Consider the following 16,171-nt stretch of genomic DNA (forward strand, 5'->3'; position numbering starts at 1 on the left):
GTTGTTCCATGGCATGTGGGATCTTCCCGGACCAGGGCTCGAACCCGTGTTCCCTGCATTGGCAGGCGGATTCTTAACCACTGCACCACCAGGGAAGCCCTATTTATTTATTTTAATTCACTACAGTTGATGTACAATATTATGTGCCGGTGTATACCACAATTCAGTTTTAGAACATTTCTATCACCTCCGAAAATTCCCTCAAGTCCATTGCATTCAACCCCCTGGCTTCCACACCTAGCAGCAGGTAACTGTGCTTTCTGCCTGGATAGATTTGCCTAGTACAGTCTAAGTTTTTTTTTTTTTATTTAATATATATATATATTTTGGCCGCGCCTTACGGCTTTCGGCTTGCTGGATCTTAGTTCCCCCACCAGGGATGGAATCCTGCGCAGGCAACAAAAGCTCAGAGTCCGAACCACTGGGCAGCCAGGGAATTCTTTTTTTTTTTAAATAATTTTTTTTCAGTGTGAGTTTTTAAAAATGCGGTAGTAAAAGAAGATCGTGCAAAAGAGGTGCTGTTTAGAAACAGGTTTAACAGATTTTAAATTTATCACAAGTTAAAAGTTGTTTAAAAGTTGGTTATAATTTTAAATAACATGGAAATCGTTACAAAGCAAAATTTTTAAAAACAGAGAGGAAAAGAGAGAAGAGGCTCCAGTATGGGGAGGCTAGAACTGGGGTGGGGGCACTATAAAGGGTGAGAAAGGTGTGTCGGGAGCATCAGGGCGCGTTGGGAAACAAGTGCCGGCCCTGGGGCTAGACCGCCCTCACCTGGTTTACAGGGTCCCAAGCGCCCTTCTCCCGCGCAGGCGCAGTGACTCCGGCTTGCCGGCCTTGGGCGGGCTGCGGGCGGAGCCCAAGCGAGCTTTCGCTTAGATCGCGAACGCCTAGCGATTGCTTCTGTCTGTAGTGTAGGTATGGCGCCCGCGAGGAAACCCAGAGGCGGGGGGAGCCCGGGTCGGGGTCTCGCTCTGTGCTGACCGCGACCCAGGGCCGAGTAGGCTATGGGGGATCCTGGCTCCCTGGTCACGGAAGGCCGCACTGGTGACCGGAGCTGGTGCTTGCGGCGCGTGGGGATGAACGCCGAGTGGCTGCTGCTGGAGGATGGAAACGAGGTGAGGGGGAGGGGGTCTTCCTAAAATGAGGGAAGGGAGTTGGAGGAGGCACGGGCCGGAGGGAGGCCCGACGTCCCGGCGGGAGGGATGCATGGAAAAGTGGAGGTGGAAGAGGAAGAGAAGAGAGCGGTGAAGGGTGGGCCCTGGGGGGGGAGGGAACGGAGAAAGGGGTCTGGTGCGAGGGGTTGGGGGGGGGTCTGAGGTGGGCGGTGTCCGGGGGAAGTACGACAGTGTGGGAGAAAAGATGGCCCAGTGGAGAGCGGCCCAGGCCCGAGGGGCGAGCTGGGGCCGGTGTCTGGGTTGCGGGAAGGAGCCTGGTGGAGGGGCAGAGCGAGAGGTGGGCGTATAGGATATGAGGACTGCTGGGGTTTCGCGGGGGAAGGAGGCGACTGTGTTGATGGGCTGGGGTCGCACCCGGAGCACGCGGCTGCGCCCTGCCGGGGCGGCGGAACTGGCAGGGGGAACTGCCCCAACTTTCGAGAGTCACGGAACCATCCGGGGTCTGGGGTGGGGGGAGGACCTCGGAGGACTGCTGAGAGCGTGAACTTTCTCAAGTTTATTTTGCAAAAGATTGCGAGTTTGAGGTTGTGTCCCTTAAAATACTCAGACTTTGACGTTAAAAAGCCCTTTTCCTTTCCAACTCTTGAGGAAAATTGGCGCTTTGGTATGGGCCACAATTATCCTGTGAGTCTCGGTACTGCCGACTGGCACCCCCTTAGATGGGTTGAGGTACAGAAATACAAGAATTCTCTCCAGAAGCTGCTTATGATGTTCTCTAATGCGGTTATAAATACAAAGAAAAGAACTTAAAGAGGACAGGTGAGGCACGGTTTCAGTTGGGGGCCGCTAGGACTCGTGAGGTGGTTCTAGAGGGTGATGGAAGGGGGGAGGGGAGAGTGCAATCAGCTTGGGAAGGAGGGCTGGATCAGGGAGCAGCTTGTGGTGATTGGGAACCGTTTTGGTTTTGGAAATGATTTGTGTGAAGGATAAAGAAGCCTTTTGATAATTTTGTATGTTTAACTAGATTTTTCCTGTAAGTTACATAGTCTCAATTCAGTCTCCCAGGTATTTACTGAGTACTTGCATTGTTTGCAAGGGACACATAATAATGACTTTTGCTCTCAAAGAGTTTATTGCTTGAATGGGGAAAGAGGATTTTATGCAATGAAGCAGTTTGAGAACATCCAGGCAGACTGTATGATCAAGTGCCAAGATGTGGTTTATTTAGTACTATCCTAAGAACAGTCAGAGGAGGAATTCAGGTCCAGCCTTAAATGTTGCTAGATTTGGGATTGTAAAGGATTACTTGTATGCTGTGAATTGAAGAACACGAGGAAGATACCTCTGTCCCCAGTCTCTCTTCTATCCACGTTATCAATGCCTAAAAGTCCATATTAGGCATTCATTCTTTCAGCTCGAGCATTGGCCTTCCCTGCACGACCCTTTCCAAAAGCATATACGTTTAGGAAGTTTAACAAATGAAGATACTAATACCTGAATAATAGTAACTATACCTTATTTTGTATAGGACTGGGCTTTCGCATACATCACTTAATCTGAGCCCTGCACATATACCACATTCACACACAACCCGGTAAGGAATTTAGTGGTCATGTTAATTGTTCTTTAAGATTCAGTTGTGGTGGATTAATTCATTACTTCTGAATAGCTTGGTAGCACTGAGAGTCTTGGGGAGGGGGCAGGCAGAAAGGTTAAAGCCCCTGCAGCAAGGACAAGAGGACTATAAAGTACTCCTACACATATTTTAAACTATCAGATAATTTTGTGTGAGACCACCGCTATGAGGGGGGAGCCATACAAGCCAGAGTGAACGGTGAAGATACAGCAAGAAGACTGGCTTGCCTTGGGACCTATGTGGAGGAGAGGCCGCCCAGGCCTGGCTGTCTGCAAGGTCGGACCTTAGGAAGTAGTTGGAGCATAGCCTGCAGTGTGTATGGACAGAGGCCTGAGTCAAAGCCAAGACATGAAGTCTTGCTTATATTGTAATCATCCCCAAACCATAGCACAGGCCGCTGTGCATAAGATTTTAGGAGGTGTGCTGATATTACTTAGTTATAATGAGAGTAAAGTCAGTTTCTTGCCTTCCCAGTACTCCTCAGATTCTCAGCTACAGTAATAAAACAAGGTTCCTCTCATTTCATTGAAGGGAATACTGTAGTAAATTGTCTGCTTGAATGGGTGTCTTTAAACTTCTTAAACCAATCCAGAGAGTTTGGTAGAAAAACAAATTAGATAGAGATTTATTGCAAATTAGCTAGTTCCCAGGCCCTATAAGTGATTAGGCCTTTGGGGGAAATCATAGTATCTTCATTTTTCTCTTTTCTTCTCCTGTGTTTGGTTTTCATGAAGCTCTTTGCCCTAAGAGGGTTGGAAAAAGGAAAAGGATGGTCCTAGAGGAGTTGTTGGTCATTTGGGAAACAGTAGGAGTCATGCCTAGGAGGAAAGCATTAGCGAAGGTGGGTAAGGACAAGATGAACTTGTAGACCAGTACTGTCAGTAAGCGCAAAGGCTTACAAAACTGTTGTAAATGGAAACAATCCCCAGCAACGAGTTAGCAGTTTGTTGGCACTCAATTCCCATGGGAAATTTAGTTTTATGTTATGCGTGGTGCTGGGATATTCAAATAAGTTCATGCAGACTCTAATCATGGTGTGGATGAATTATCAATATATCAAGGTAAATTCTAGGACCAGACAGTGAAGGGAAAGACAAAAAAGAGTGTTTCCTTCCTTTCCTGGATTCAGAGTTCATAGGAGGTGATTTCAGAGAAAGGCGCTCATCTCCCTTTTTTGTATTACTTTCTCCAGGCTACCCATAATAGCAATCTGACTGTCTCCCTTCAGGTATTAAAATGGAATATTTAATACTTTCTTTATTAGAAATGAAGCTACCTAAATGGAAATTCCTACTGAATATGGATGACAGATAAATCCTTAAACGTTCCATTTTTAAAGGGTATATATATTAATTCAGAGGAACTTCTATAATTAATGGAATTTCTGGCAAACTGTCAAAGCATTGAAAAACTTCAGATTCAGGGTTTTGGTGGAGGTGATCACCACAACATTTTAGAGGGGAACAAGTCAGATTGTAAGGTTCCTGCCTGCTGCTCCATAGTTTCCAGTGGTAATAACCCATTTTCCAACTTCTGACCTAAAAAAATCCCCATCTCCTGGAATCTGGGAGGACTCATAAGCAAGATCTCTTTATTCTTCCATTTATTCACAGATATTTACTGAGCAGAAAGAGGCTCTGAGGAGTACAGGGTACTGTGGTACACAAGACAGATAAGGTCCCTGATCATGAAATTTAAATTCTAAATATAAATTTAGAAAAGTAAATAAAAGTAGACAAAAATAAATGAAACAAGCAGGATAATTTTGGATGTGGTAAGTGCATGCTAATAATGTGAAGGAATGCAATGGCCAGGGAGGGATCAGGCAGCAACTTTAGATCAGGTAATCAAGGTAGGCCTCTGAGGAGCTGAAACTTGAAAGATAAGGAGCCCATGCAAATGTCTGAGAGAAGGATGTTCTAATCAGAGGGGACAGGTGAAAGTACCCTCAGGTAGTGTTTCTGACCATAATGTGAGATAACACTAAAGAGGTAGAGGGGGTTAGGACATTGAGGGCCTTAAAGGCTGTGGAAGGAAGTTTGGATTATTAGAGAATTTTAAGAAGGGAAAAGATCTGGTTTAAAGTTTTTACATTACCACCCCAGCTACTGTGTGAAGAATGGGGGCTGGCACAGGAGCAAAAATAGCATAAGTGGGGCTTCCCTGGTGGCGCAGTGGTTGAGCGTCCGCCTGCCGATGCAGGGGACACGGTTTCATGCCCCGGTCCGAGAAGACCCCACATGCCGCGGAGCGGCTAGGCCCATGAGCTATGGCTGCTGAGCCTGCGCGTCTGGAGCCTGTGCTCCGCAACGGGAGAGGCCACAACAGTGAGAGGCCCGCGTACCGCAAAAACAAACAAACAAACAAAAAAACCAGCATAACTGGAGGAAACAGTGCTGTTTGGATTAAGATAGTGGCCACTGAGAGAGAGAGAGAAGTGAATAGATTAGGGCATATTTGAATTAACAGCCAGTAGATTTTGCTGATGATTTGAATGTGGGGATGAGGGATGTAGAGTGAATCAAAGATGGCTTCTGGGTTTGGGGCTAAGCAGTAGGTTGGGTGGTAGTGTCAGTTACTGAGATGAGAGTCTGTGGTGAGCAATAGATTGGGACAGAGCGTCGTGGTGGTCTTTGAGGGACTCAGGAGGACAGGCATGATTTTGAAAGAATTCAACAGGAACAAAAAGTGCAGCTTTTAGAAAACCACAGACTATTTGGCTTAATGTTCCCAGGTTAGGTTGGGGTATGGGTCATTAAAGAGGTGGCATGTGCGCCAAGAAGAATAAGCAGGGAATTCTACGACCTGGATCCCAGAAGAATTTTATTTCCTTCCTTGACAGGGTTATTATGAACTTGACTGGTCTGTCAGGAAAATATGATAGATGTGAACTGGGACTTCTTTGCAAGCTTTTCCAGAGGCTCTCATGCTGACCTTGTGGATAAGATGGAAAACAAGGACTTTTCCATCTTTTGGTTGAATTATAACTGGTTCAAGGTGCTCCTAGATTGTGTGGTGGAATGTTTACTAGGCTTTCCTGAGAGCTTTGCCTTTGGTTACAACCTGTTTTAATCTTTTTATCTGTCTTGAATGAGGGCATCATATCAATTTGGTGGGTGACTCCAAGCTGGAAGGGATATTGAGTATGTCTGATGGCAGATGAAAAATTCAGAAAGGTCTTGACAAGCTCATGATAGGCTGAACTAACAAGATGAAATTTAATAGGAATCAATGTAAGGTCCTGCTCTTGAATCCAAATTTACCAACTAGTCAAGGATAGGACAGAAGAGACATGACTTAGCATAAAAATTCTTAGGGGGGGGTTAGACCAAGAAATTTAATCATTCCTAAGCCTAAGGATACGTTGGCAGTATGATAGATCTGCTGTGAAAGCTAATGCAATTTATATGCTCCAGTGATAATATCTAGAACTGGGAAAGTGATACTTGCATCTGACTATGTAATAAAAATTAGGTTTATTTTTCTTAATGTGGCACCCAGGAATAAAAATAAACCAGGAGTCTCTTCACAGACCTATTAGGATGGCAAAAAGACTCAAACCTATGCCGTGGAGTTACATTGAAGTAATTGGGAACATAGGGCCAAGAAAAGGGAAGATTCAGTAGACATTTTATAGTTGTCCTGTGAAGGAGGATTGGAGATTTTCTGGTGGTGCCCAGGGCAGAGCCTGGGCTGATGGATGGAATTTATAGGAAGAAAGATGCCAAGTCAGAGCCATTAAAAAATTGGAAGGACTGTCTTATGTAGAAGCTATAGTTCTTGGCAGTGTTTAAGACTAGTTGATGGGGTTGTATAGAAAGAATTCCTCCATCCCATGAGTGGCTGAACCAGGTGACCTTTCAGAGTCCTACCAACCCTGACATTCCGTGATTAATGTTCAGCTGTCTCTTGTCACAACTTTTTACCTTTTTCTAGCCAGTGGCTCCCATGGCAGCTGAAGGAGGAGATGGCCAGTGAGCTGTTTGGGTTTCATGGGAGTCTGGTTTCATAAGTCAGGACTTGTGGATACTGCTGGTTGACAAGATTGTAAAGGACCTCTCTTTTCAGTACGGTGGCTGATTGTGTCTCTTACCTTGTCGTTGTCTTCCTAGGTGACTGTAGGGCGAGGATTCGGTGTCACATACCAGTTGGTATCAAAAATCTGCCCTCTGATGATTTCCCGAAACCACTGTATTTTGAAGCAGAATGCCGAGGGCCAATGGACAATTATGGACAACAAGGTACAGTAATCCACGGAAGCCTAGTTACTTTTATTCAATTTTTGTTTATTTAAGTTAGGGTCCCCCCCCCCCCGAGGTAATACATGGTACAAAATTAAAAGATTCAAAATTAAAAAAAGATATCTTCTCCCCTAGCTACCCACTTGTCTTTCCCAGAGAGAACTACTTCTCTATGTTGCCAGAGATTAGGTTATGCCACAATAAAGTCTAATGACTTGAAGTTAGTTACTTTGTAGGGAACACTTGAATTGGGGCAATAGGTCCTATTCCAGAAACTAGATTAAGTTACCAGGGGACTTGGTCTCTTGTGAGTTGGGGGTCGAGAGATCTCGGGAATCTGACAAAGATTCTGGAGTACAACTGTGATTCAGGACATGGGGAGGGGGAGGAACTGAGCTGACTGCACTTAGCTCCTTTTCTTTCCCACTTCTTTCCATCAGAGCAAACCCCTCTTCTCACTTTTCACCTGTTTCATACATTAGTGCTCTAAGGAAGATTTCCTTTGAATATAGGGGGTTTTTTTTTGCTTGAAACAAATTTGAAAACCACAGATCAAATGTGAATACTAAGGGAGGTGAAATAGTGTATAAAGCCCAGCAATTAGGAAATACCTGAAGTGCAGATATACAAGCACTTGCGAATAGTGAAAATATAGTGTGAAGTGAGAGAAATTCTGGTGTCAACAGTTAAGGATTAGGAAGTGTGAAAAGTCTTTGGACACCATTTTGCACTGCTCTGGTTGAAAGGATTTTAAAGATACCTGTTAGAAGGAAGGGTATTAAAATGATTCTGAGACCAATTCCAACGGGTGTGGGGACGTCCCCCCACCCATCTGTCAACCCGAGATAGCATCAGATTCCACTGGTAAAGGGCTCAGTCCCACAAGACCACCCTCCACTTCAGATGCCAGTCACAACCCCAGGTTAACATCTGTGCTTCTCACCAACTGGGTGTAGGTTGGAAGTTCCAAGGACCCTGTCCTTGAACTTCAGGTGCCAGTTGCCAAGTCCAGGTTTTCACCTGTACTTCTGGCTGACTGGCTATAAATCAGAGGTCCCCATTGCCACCTCCCACTTTGGATTTAATTAATTAGCTTCAGAGTGATTCACAATTCAGGAATACGTTTACTTAGATTTACCAGTTTATTATAAAAGGATATGGTCTGGGATACAGGTGAACATCCAAATGAAAGAGACTCATAGGGCAAGGTATATGGGAAGGGGCATAGAGTGTCCATGCCTTGCCCCTCTCGTAGCACTTCCAGGTGTTCACCAACCGGAAAGCTCTCCAAACCCCATCCTTTTGGGTTTCTGTGGAGGCGTCATTGCCTTTGTGTACTTGATTGAATCATTAGCCAGTGGTGATCAACCACTTGCCCCTCTCCCTTCTCAGGGGGTTGAGGGGTGAGACTGAAAGTTCCAACTCTCCAATCACAGGATTGGTTCCCCTGGCACCCAGTCCTCATAGGTGACCCTGGTGCATTCCAAAAGTCACCTCATTAACATTAACAAAAGTTACCTTGATCTCTTACCACTTAGGAAATTTCGAGGGTTTTAGAAGCTCTGTGCTAGAAATGGGGATGAATACCAAATATATATTTCTTATTATAATTCATAGTATCACAGGTATTCTGTAGGCCTGCCCAGCGGCCTCATTTTGCATGCATAAACCTGCTAGATTTAAACTGATGGAGAAAGTACCTTCCTGCACTAGGATTAAGTTGAGTTGGCATGGTGTTGAAAGAGAGCATAAATGCTAAGTAAATTGGTTCAGCACTCTTGGCAAGGCACTGTGAGCAAAATATAAATTGGCACCGAAAAGGGGACCTTAGAGATGATCTGATTTAACCCCTTCTGTGCACAGTTGAGTCTGAACAAACCTTGGTGCTTGGGACAATTCAACTTCTGGTCTCCCAGCAGCTAGAGCAGTGGTTCTCAGCCCTGTTTCCAATTTTGCCCATACATGGGATACTTTTAAAAAATACTGGAGATAGCACATCAAAATTAAGAATTTCCATTCATCAAAAGATATCATTAAGAGAGTGAAAGCAAGCTCAGAATGGAAGATACTTGCTACACATATAATCAGTGAAAGGCTTATACTCGGATGTATATAGAACTCCAAATCAATGAGAAAAAGAAAGATAACCCAGTATTAAAAATGGGCAGGGGCTTCCCTGGTGGTGCAGTGGTTAAGAATCCGCCTGCCAATGCAGGGGATGTGGGTTTGAGCTCTGGTCCGGGAAGATCCCACACGCCGCGGAGCAACTAATCCCGTGTGCCACAACTGCTGAGCCTGCTCTCTAGAGCCTGCGAGCCACAACTACTGAGCCTGCGCACCACAACTACTGAAGCCCACGTGCCTAGAGCTTGTGCTCCACAGCAAGAGAAGTCACCGCAATGAGAAGCCTGTGCACCGCAATGAAGAGTAGCCCCCACTCTCCGCAACTAGAGAAAGCCCACGCACAGCAACGCAGACCCAATGCAGCCCAAAATAAATAAACTAAAATAAATAAATTAAAAAAAAAAAAAGTGGGCAAGAGCCAGGCACTTCACAAAAGATTCTTTCCAAATGTTCAGTAGCCATGAAACATTGTTCAACTTCATTAATGATCATATTATTTATTTGATCAATAAATAATACAAATACAAATTATTTATTTATTTTTGGCTGCGTTGGGTCTTCGTTGCTGTGCGCGGGCTTTCTCTAGTTGTGGTGAGTGGGGACTACTCTTCGTTGCAGTGCATGGGCTTCTCATTGTGGTGGCTTCTCTTGTTGCAGAGCACGGGCTCTAGGCGCACCGTCTTCAGTAGTTGTGGCACGTGGGCTCAGTGGTTGTGGCTCGCGGGCTCTAGAGCACAGGCTCGGTAGTTGTGGCGCACAGGATTAATTGCTCCACGGCATGTGGGATCTTCCCGGACCAGGGCTCAAACCCCTGTCCACTGAATTGGCAGGCGGATTCTCAACCACTGTGCCCCCGGGGAAGTCCCTGGGAAATACAAATTAAAAGCATGATGGAGTACCACAACACACCTTGTAGTCAGAGAGTAACTATAATTAAATTTTGATGATGCCAGACATTAGCACGGGTATGGAGCAAGTAGTCTTTTGGTAGAAGTGTAAATTGGTACAACTATTTTGGAAAATTATTTGGCATTATTTATTAAAGTTGTGTATGTATGTGTATATACATACATACATACATACACACATACAGTATTATCACTCCTAGGGAAACAACCCAAATGTCTTTCAACAGTAGAATGGATAAATAAACTGGAATATTCTTACAATGAAACACTATACTGTAATGAATTTGAATGAATTACTGCTATATCCAACAACATGGATAAATCTCACAAACGTAATATTGAGTGAAAGAAAACAGACACAAAAAAATATATATACATATATATATATTTTGGCTGTGCCACGTGGCATGCGAGATCTTAGTTCCCCAGCTAGGGATCAAACCCATGCCCCTTGCAGTGGAAGTGCGGATTCTTAACCACTGGACCGGCAGGAAAGTCCCAAGAATACATATTATTTCATGCCATTTGTATAATGTTCAAAACCAGGCAAAACTAACGTGTGATGTTAAGCCAGGCTAGTAGTCACTTTATGGGGTGGGGGGGAGGACTTAGTGGCTAGAAGGAGGCATAAGGATGTTTCTGGGATGCTGATAATGTGGGGATTTTTTGTTTTTTTTTTAAACCTTGTGGTAGTTACACTGAGTGTTCATTTTGTGATATTCACCTAGTTGTGCATTTATGATTTGTATGTTTTTATGTTTGTGTGTTATGTTTTAGTAAAGAATTTTTTGAAATATTGACTGATACACCTATTAGAATAGCTAAAATAAAACACTACTAAGTGCTGGTGAGCATGCAGAGTAACTGGAACTCTTAAACACTGCAAGTGAGAAAACAAAATAGTACTGCCACTTTGAAAAACAGTTTGGCAGTTTCTTACAGCTAAACATACACTTACCCAGTGATTCCATTTTTAGGTATTTACCCCAAATTAATGGAAACTTACGTTCTCACAGAAACTTGTACCTGAATGTTTATAGTGGCTTTATTCATAATCACCAAAAACTGGAAGAAAACAACTAGGGAACAGAGAAACAAGCTGATATACCCATACCCTGGAGTACTACTCAGCAATAAAAATACCAAGCTACTGTAATGCAACCAAGTGGACACATCTCAGAGCCATCATGCTAAGTGAAAGCAGCCAAACTCAAAAGGGTACATACTGTGTATGATTCCATTTACCCAACATTATGGAAAAGGCAGACCTTTGTAGAGACCAGATGAGTAGCTGCCTGGATATGGGTGAAGGGTTGACTGCAAAGGGGCCCTGTGTCTTGATATGATTATACACAGTGTTTGTGTCTAAACCTGGCTTTAAAAATTGTGATGCCTAGGTCCCATCTCTGACCAATTAATTCAGTCTAAGGTTGAGACTCAGGCACTGCTATTTGTTCTAAACGTTTCCAGGTGATTTCACTCTACAGTTAGAGCTGAGAACCACTGAACTACATAAGTCATCTAGAGAACTGCAAGGAAACATTGGCTTTTTGGCTTTGGGTTTCTACTGTTCTCAACAACCGATTAAAAATGCTGGACAGAGATTGAGCATTAAGTGAAGTAATTAGTATTTAAGGGGGTGAGGGTTATTCCACCTTTTCCTCATTGATGACTGAGACATTGGGCAGGCTTTTCTTTGGTTATCACTTTGCTGCTGCTGACATTGTTCAGACTGGTGATTATGAAAACCAGCATCAAGAAAGTATTGAACAGAGTTTGATTTATTTAAACCATTGTATTTGAAATCATATCCTGGGCAGTACTTGACTGTTCCTGTATAGCCATGGTATTTTCATCTTTTCTACAGTCACTATGTGAACAGAACCGATTTGGGCCTTTGGTCCAAATTATACTACTAGGTGTCACCGAAGAGTGATTAATGGGTAAACAGAGGCATCCAAGAATAAAATGTGATGGAAAAATTTTGAGAGCTTATTTTTCAGACCTAAAGGGCTCTGAAGGAAGGCAGGTTAATACAGAGGATCTAGTGGAGGGCTGCCATATGTCTCAAGAGTTTGCCCCAGCTTTTTAGGGAATCCTTGTTCTCTCTCGTCTTGGGCTGCTTCTATAACCTTCTTTATTTATTTAACATTATCTTTGCCTTAGAGTTTTTCTTAAACGTCTGTATCTTGGCATTAGGTGGCCTCCTATGTCATATTACTTTCCCTGGGACTGTTTTCCTATGTATATTTTAATATTGACTCTTCTGGTCTCCATCCCCCTCCTTTATTAATTCCTCATGTGTTGTTTCAGAAGTCTGCAGAACCGATCACTTCCTATTTCTCAGGCTGAATATGAATGGAAAGTTCAGGAGAAGGTTGACAGATAAGCCAGGTTAGGCCCAAGGCAGTGAGGTAAAAGCCAGTCTTTCTGTGTGTTTCTGTGTTCGTCTTTCTCTCCCTCTCCCTGCTTGAGCCAAATAATATAGAAGCAGAAATCAGGACCTAATACCAAACCAGAGCTGAGATCCAGTCTCTACTCCCCTGGATCCTCTGTGCCTTGTGGTCCAGCCCCCTGTCCTTCATATTTGGGTTGACCAGGTATGTATTCTTGGTGAGTGTAGGTAGCCATTTTTACCAACATAAACATAAGCCTTAGTCCTTGTTCAGATGTGAGCTTCATCTCTGTCCTGTCCCCCAAAGTCCAGTCCTGGATATGGGTTAAAATGCCCACTTGTCTCTTTAAACTTCAAATGTTGCATTTGCTTCAGGTCTATTTTAGGACCTAGCATCTCCATTTAGCATCTCTTAGGTAACCCAGCTCTACATGATATTCCTTTGCATTTATAGGCTGTGCTATGTAATCCTACATTTGCTTAAATATGCCCTTGTGTTTTGCTTTCCATGGTCAGCTGCTAAAAGATGTTTTCATATCTTCTGCTTTTGTACTAGGTATATTTACTTTGCAAGATGCTGAGCACAGAGTTGAAGTGATTGTTGATAAATCAGTTGAGACAGAACAAAATAATGGTAGTGAACACTTATGTATACACTTATATAATGCTTACCATGTGCCAGGTACTTTTCTAAGTACGGTACATATTTTACCTCATTAAATCCACACAAACACCATGAGGGAGAGACTATTATTATCTTCCATTTTATAGATGTGGCAGCTGGGGCATAGAGAGGTTAAGAAACTTGCCTAAGTCACACAGCTGTTAAGTAATGGAGCCAAATTACAAACCCAGGCAGTCTGACTTCAGGTTCATGCTCTTAATCCCCACACTGTGATTTAATTTAAACCACAAAAGTAAATATCGAGCATTTGTTCTATGTGGGTCACTGTGCTAGGTGCTTTATATGTATTACCTCAGTCACTCCTCACAGGAGCAGTATGAGATAGGAACTGTACTATTTTACAGACAAAACTGAGGTACAAAGAGGTTAAGTAAATTGGTGAAGGCCATGCAACTAATAAGCTGAGTCCAGAGCTCCAGCTCTTAACCACATGTTCTGTTACCCATGGACCTCTGGTGCTGTTATTTGGATCAGATCCCACCTGTGATTTGACTCCAGTACAAGGTATTGGTACTTTCTTTTTTGGTTTACGTGTACTGGGAAGTGTTTTTTCATTCACCAATGTGTTCAGGGGCCACACACATCCAGAGACAGTGCCTGCATGACTTTCTTGGCCAAGCATACCTTAGGAACCTCATCATTAGATGCTACTTCCTTCACTCTTAGCAGTTTTTCCAGTCTTGGGCCATTGCCCCCAGTTTACATCAGTAGGAGCTATTCGATTTCAGTTTCTTTTAATGCTACTGCATTTATTTGAGTAATTCATCCACCAGTAATAAGGTGATTCCTGCCTGTTACACAGGCACTTCTCTGGAGAAATGAACATCACATAGGTAAAAAGCCAAAGTGCTGTTTGAAGAATGCTGTTTCTAAGGATGGCAGTTTATGAACCTTTCTTTTCTATTTGTTCTCAAGGGTTTTCTTTCTTTCTTTTTAATAGATCTTTATTGGAGTATAATTGCTTCACAATACTGTGTTAGTTTCTGTTGCACAACAAAGCGAATCAGCCATATGCATACACATGTCCCTGTATCCCCTCCCTCTTGAGCTTCCATCCCATCCGCCCTATCCCTCCCCTCTAGGTCATTGCAAAGCACCAAGCCGATCTTCCTGTGCTATGCTGCTGCTTCCCACCAGCCAACTGTTTTACATTCGGTAGTGTATATATATATGTCGATGCTACTCTCACTTTGCTCCAGCTTCGCCCTCATACCCCATGTCCTCAAGTCCATTCTCTATGTCTACCTCTTTATTCCTGCCCTGCAACTAGGTTTATCAGTACCATTCTTTTTTTTTTTTTTTAGATTCATTTATATGCGTTAGCATACGGTATTTGTTTTTCTCTTTCTGACTTACTTCACTCTGTATGACAGACTGAGGTCCATCCACCTCACTACAAGTAGCTCAATTTAGTTTCTTTTTGTAGCTGAGTAGTTTTCCATTGTATATATGTGCCACATTTAATTATTTATTATTTTTTATTTTTTGCCGTACGCGGGCCTCTCACTGTGTGTCCTCTCCCGTTGCGGAGCACAGGCTCCGGACTCGCAGGCTCAGCGGCCATGGCTCACAGGCCTAGCCGCTCTGCGGCATGTGCCACATCTTCTTTATCCATTCATCCGTCGATGGACATTTAGGTTGGTTCCATGTCCTGGCTATTGTAAATAGTGCTGCAGTGAACATTGTGGTACATGTCTCTTTTTGAATTATGGTTTTCTCAGGGTGTATGCCCAGTAATGGGATTACTGGGTCATATGGTAGTTCTATTTATAGTTTTTTAAGGAATCTCCATACTCTTTTCCATAGTGGTTGTATCAATTTACATTCCCACAAGCAGTGCAGGAGGGTTCCCTTTTCACCACACCGTTTCCAGCATTTATTGTTTGTAGATTTTTTGATAATGGCCATTATGACTAGTGTGAGGTGATACCTCATTGTAGTTTTGATTTGCATTTCTCTAAAAATCAGTGATGTTGAACATCTTTTCATGTGCCTCTTGGCCATTTGTATGTCTTCCTTGGTGAAATGTCTATTTAGGTCTTCTGCCCATTTTTTAACTGGATTGTTTTTCTTTTTTTTGATATTGAGCTCCATGAGCTGTTTGTATATTTTGGAGATTAATCCTTTGTCTGTTGTTTCATTTGCAAATATTTTCTCCCATTCTGAGGGTTGTCTTTTCATCTTGTTTATGGTTTCCTTTGCTGTGCAAAAGCTTTTAAGTTTAATTAAGTCCCATTTTATTTTTGTTTTTATTTCTGTTACTCTAGGAGGTGGGTCAAAAAAGATGTTGCCGTGGTTTATGTCAAAGAGTGTTTTTCCTGTGTTTTCTTCTAAGAGTTTTATAGTGTCTGGTCTTACATTTAAGTCTTTAATCCATTTGGAGTTTATTTTTCTGTATGGTGTTAGGTAGTGTTCTAATTTCATTCTTTTACATGTAGCTGTCCAGTTTTCCCAGCACCACTTATTGAAGAGGCTGTCTTTTCTCCATTGTATATTCTTGCCTCCTTTGTCGTAAATTAGGTGCCCATATGTGCATGGGTTTATCTCTGGGCATTCTATCCTGTACCACTGATCTATATTTCTGTTTTTGTGCCAGTACCAGACTGTCTTGATTACTGTAGCTTTGTGGTATAGTTTGAAGTCAGGGATCCTGATTCCTCCAGCTCCGTTTTTCTTTCTCAAGATTGCCTGTTCGGGGTTTTTTCTGTTTCCATACGAATTGTAAAATTTTTTGTTCTGATTCTGTGAAGAATGCCATTGGTAGTTTGATAGGGATTGAATCTGTAGATTGCTTTGGGTAGTATAGTCATTTTCACAATATTGATTCTTCCAATCCAAGAACATGGTATATTTCTCCATCTGCTTATGTCATCTTTGATTTCTTTCATCAGTGTTTTATAGTTTTCTGAATACAAGTCTTTCACCTCCTTAGGCAGGTTTACTCCTAAGTATTTTATTCTTTTTGTTGCAGTGGTAAATGGGAGTGTTTCCTTAATTTCTCTTTCTGATTTTTTGTTGTTGGTGTATAGGAATGCCAGAGATTTCTGTGCATTAATTTTGTATC

General features: G+C 42.9%; 1 protein-coding gene across 3 annotated transcripts in view; it reads left to right on the top strand.

Moving 5' to 3' along the window:
* Positions 1–1,007: 1,007 nt before the first annotated feature.
* RNF8 (ring finger protein 8) overlaps positions 1,008–16,171 on the top strand; it is a gene marked incomplete at both ends in the record, with an annotated part of 39,028 nt that continues 23,864 nt past the window's right edge. For all 3 annotated transcript variants that reach the window (XM_079712864.1, XM_079712862.1, XM_079712863.1), the window contains 2 exons: positions 1,008–1,118; positions 6,867–6,995. In XM_079712864.1, the coding sequence (XP_079568990.1) occupies positions 1,008–1,118; positions 6,867–6,995 (240 nt within the window). The remainder of the gene's footprint in view (positions 1,119–6,866; positions 6,996–16,171) is intronic.

Source organism: Hyperoodon ampullatus (genome assembly GCF_949752795.1).
Source record: "Hyperoodon ampullatus genome assembly, chromosome: 10".
NCBI lineage: Eukaryota > Metazoa > Chordata > Mammalia > Artiodactyla > Ziphiidae > Hyperoodon > Hyperoodon ampullatus.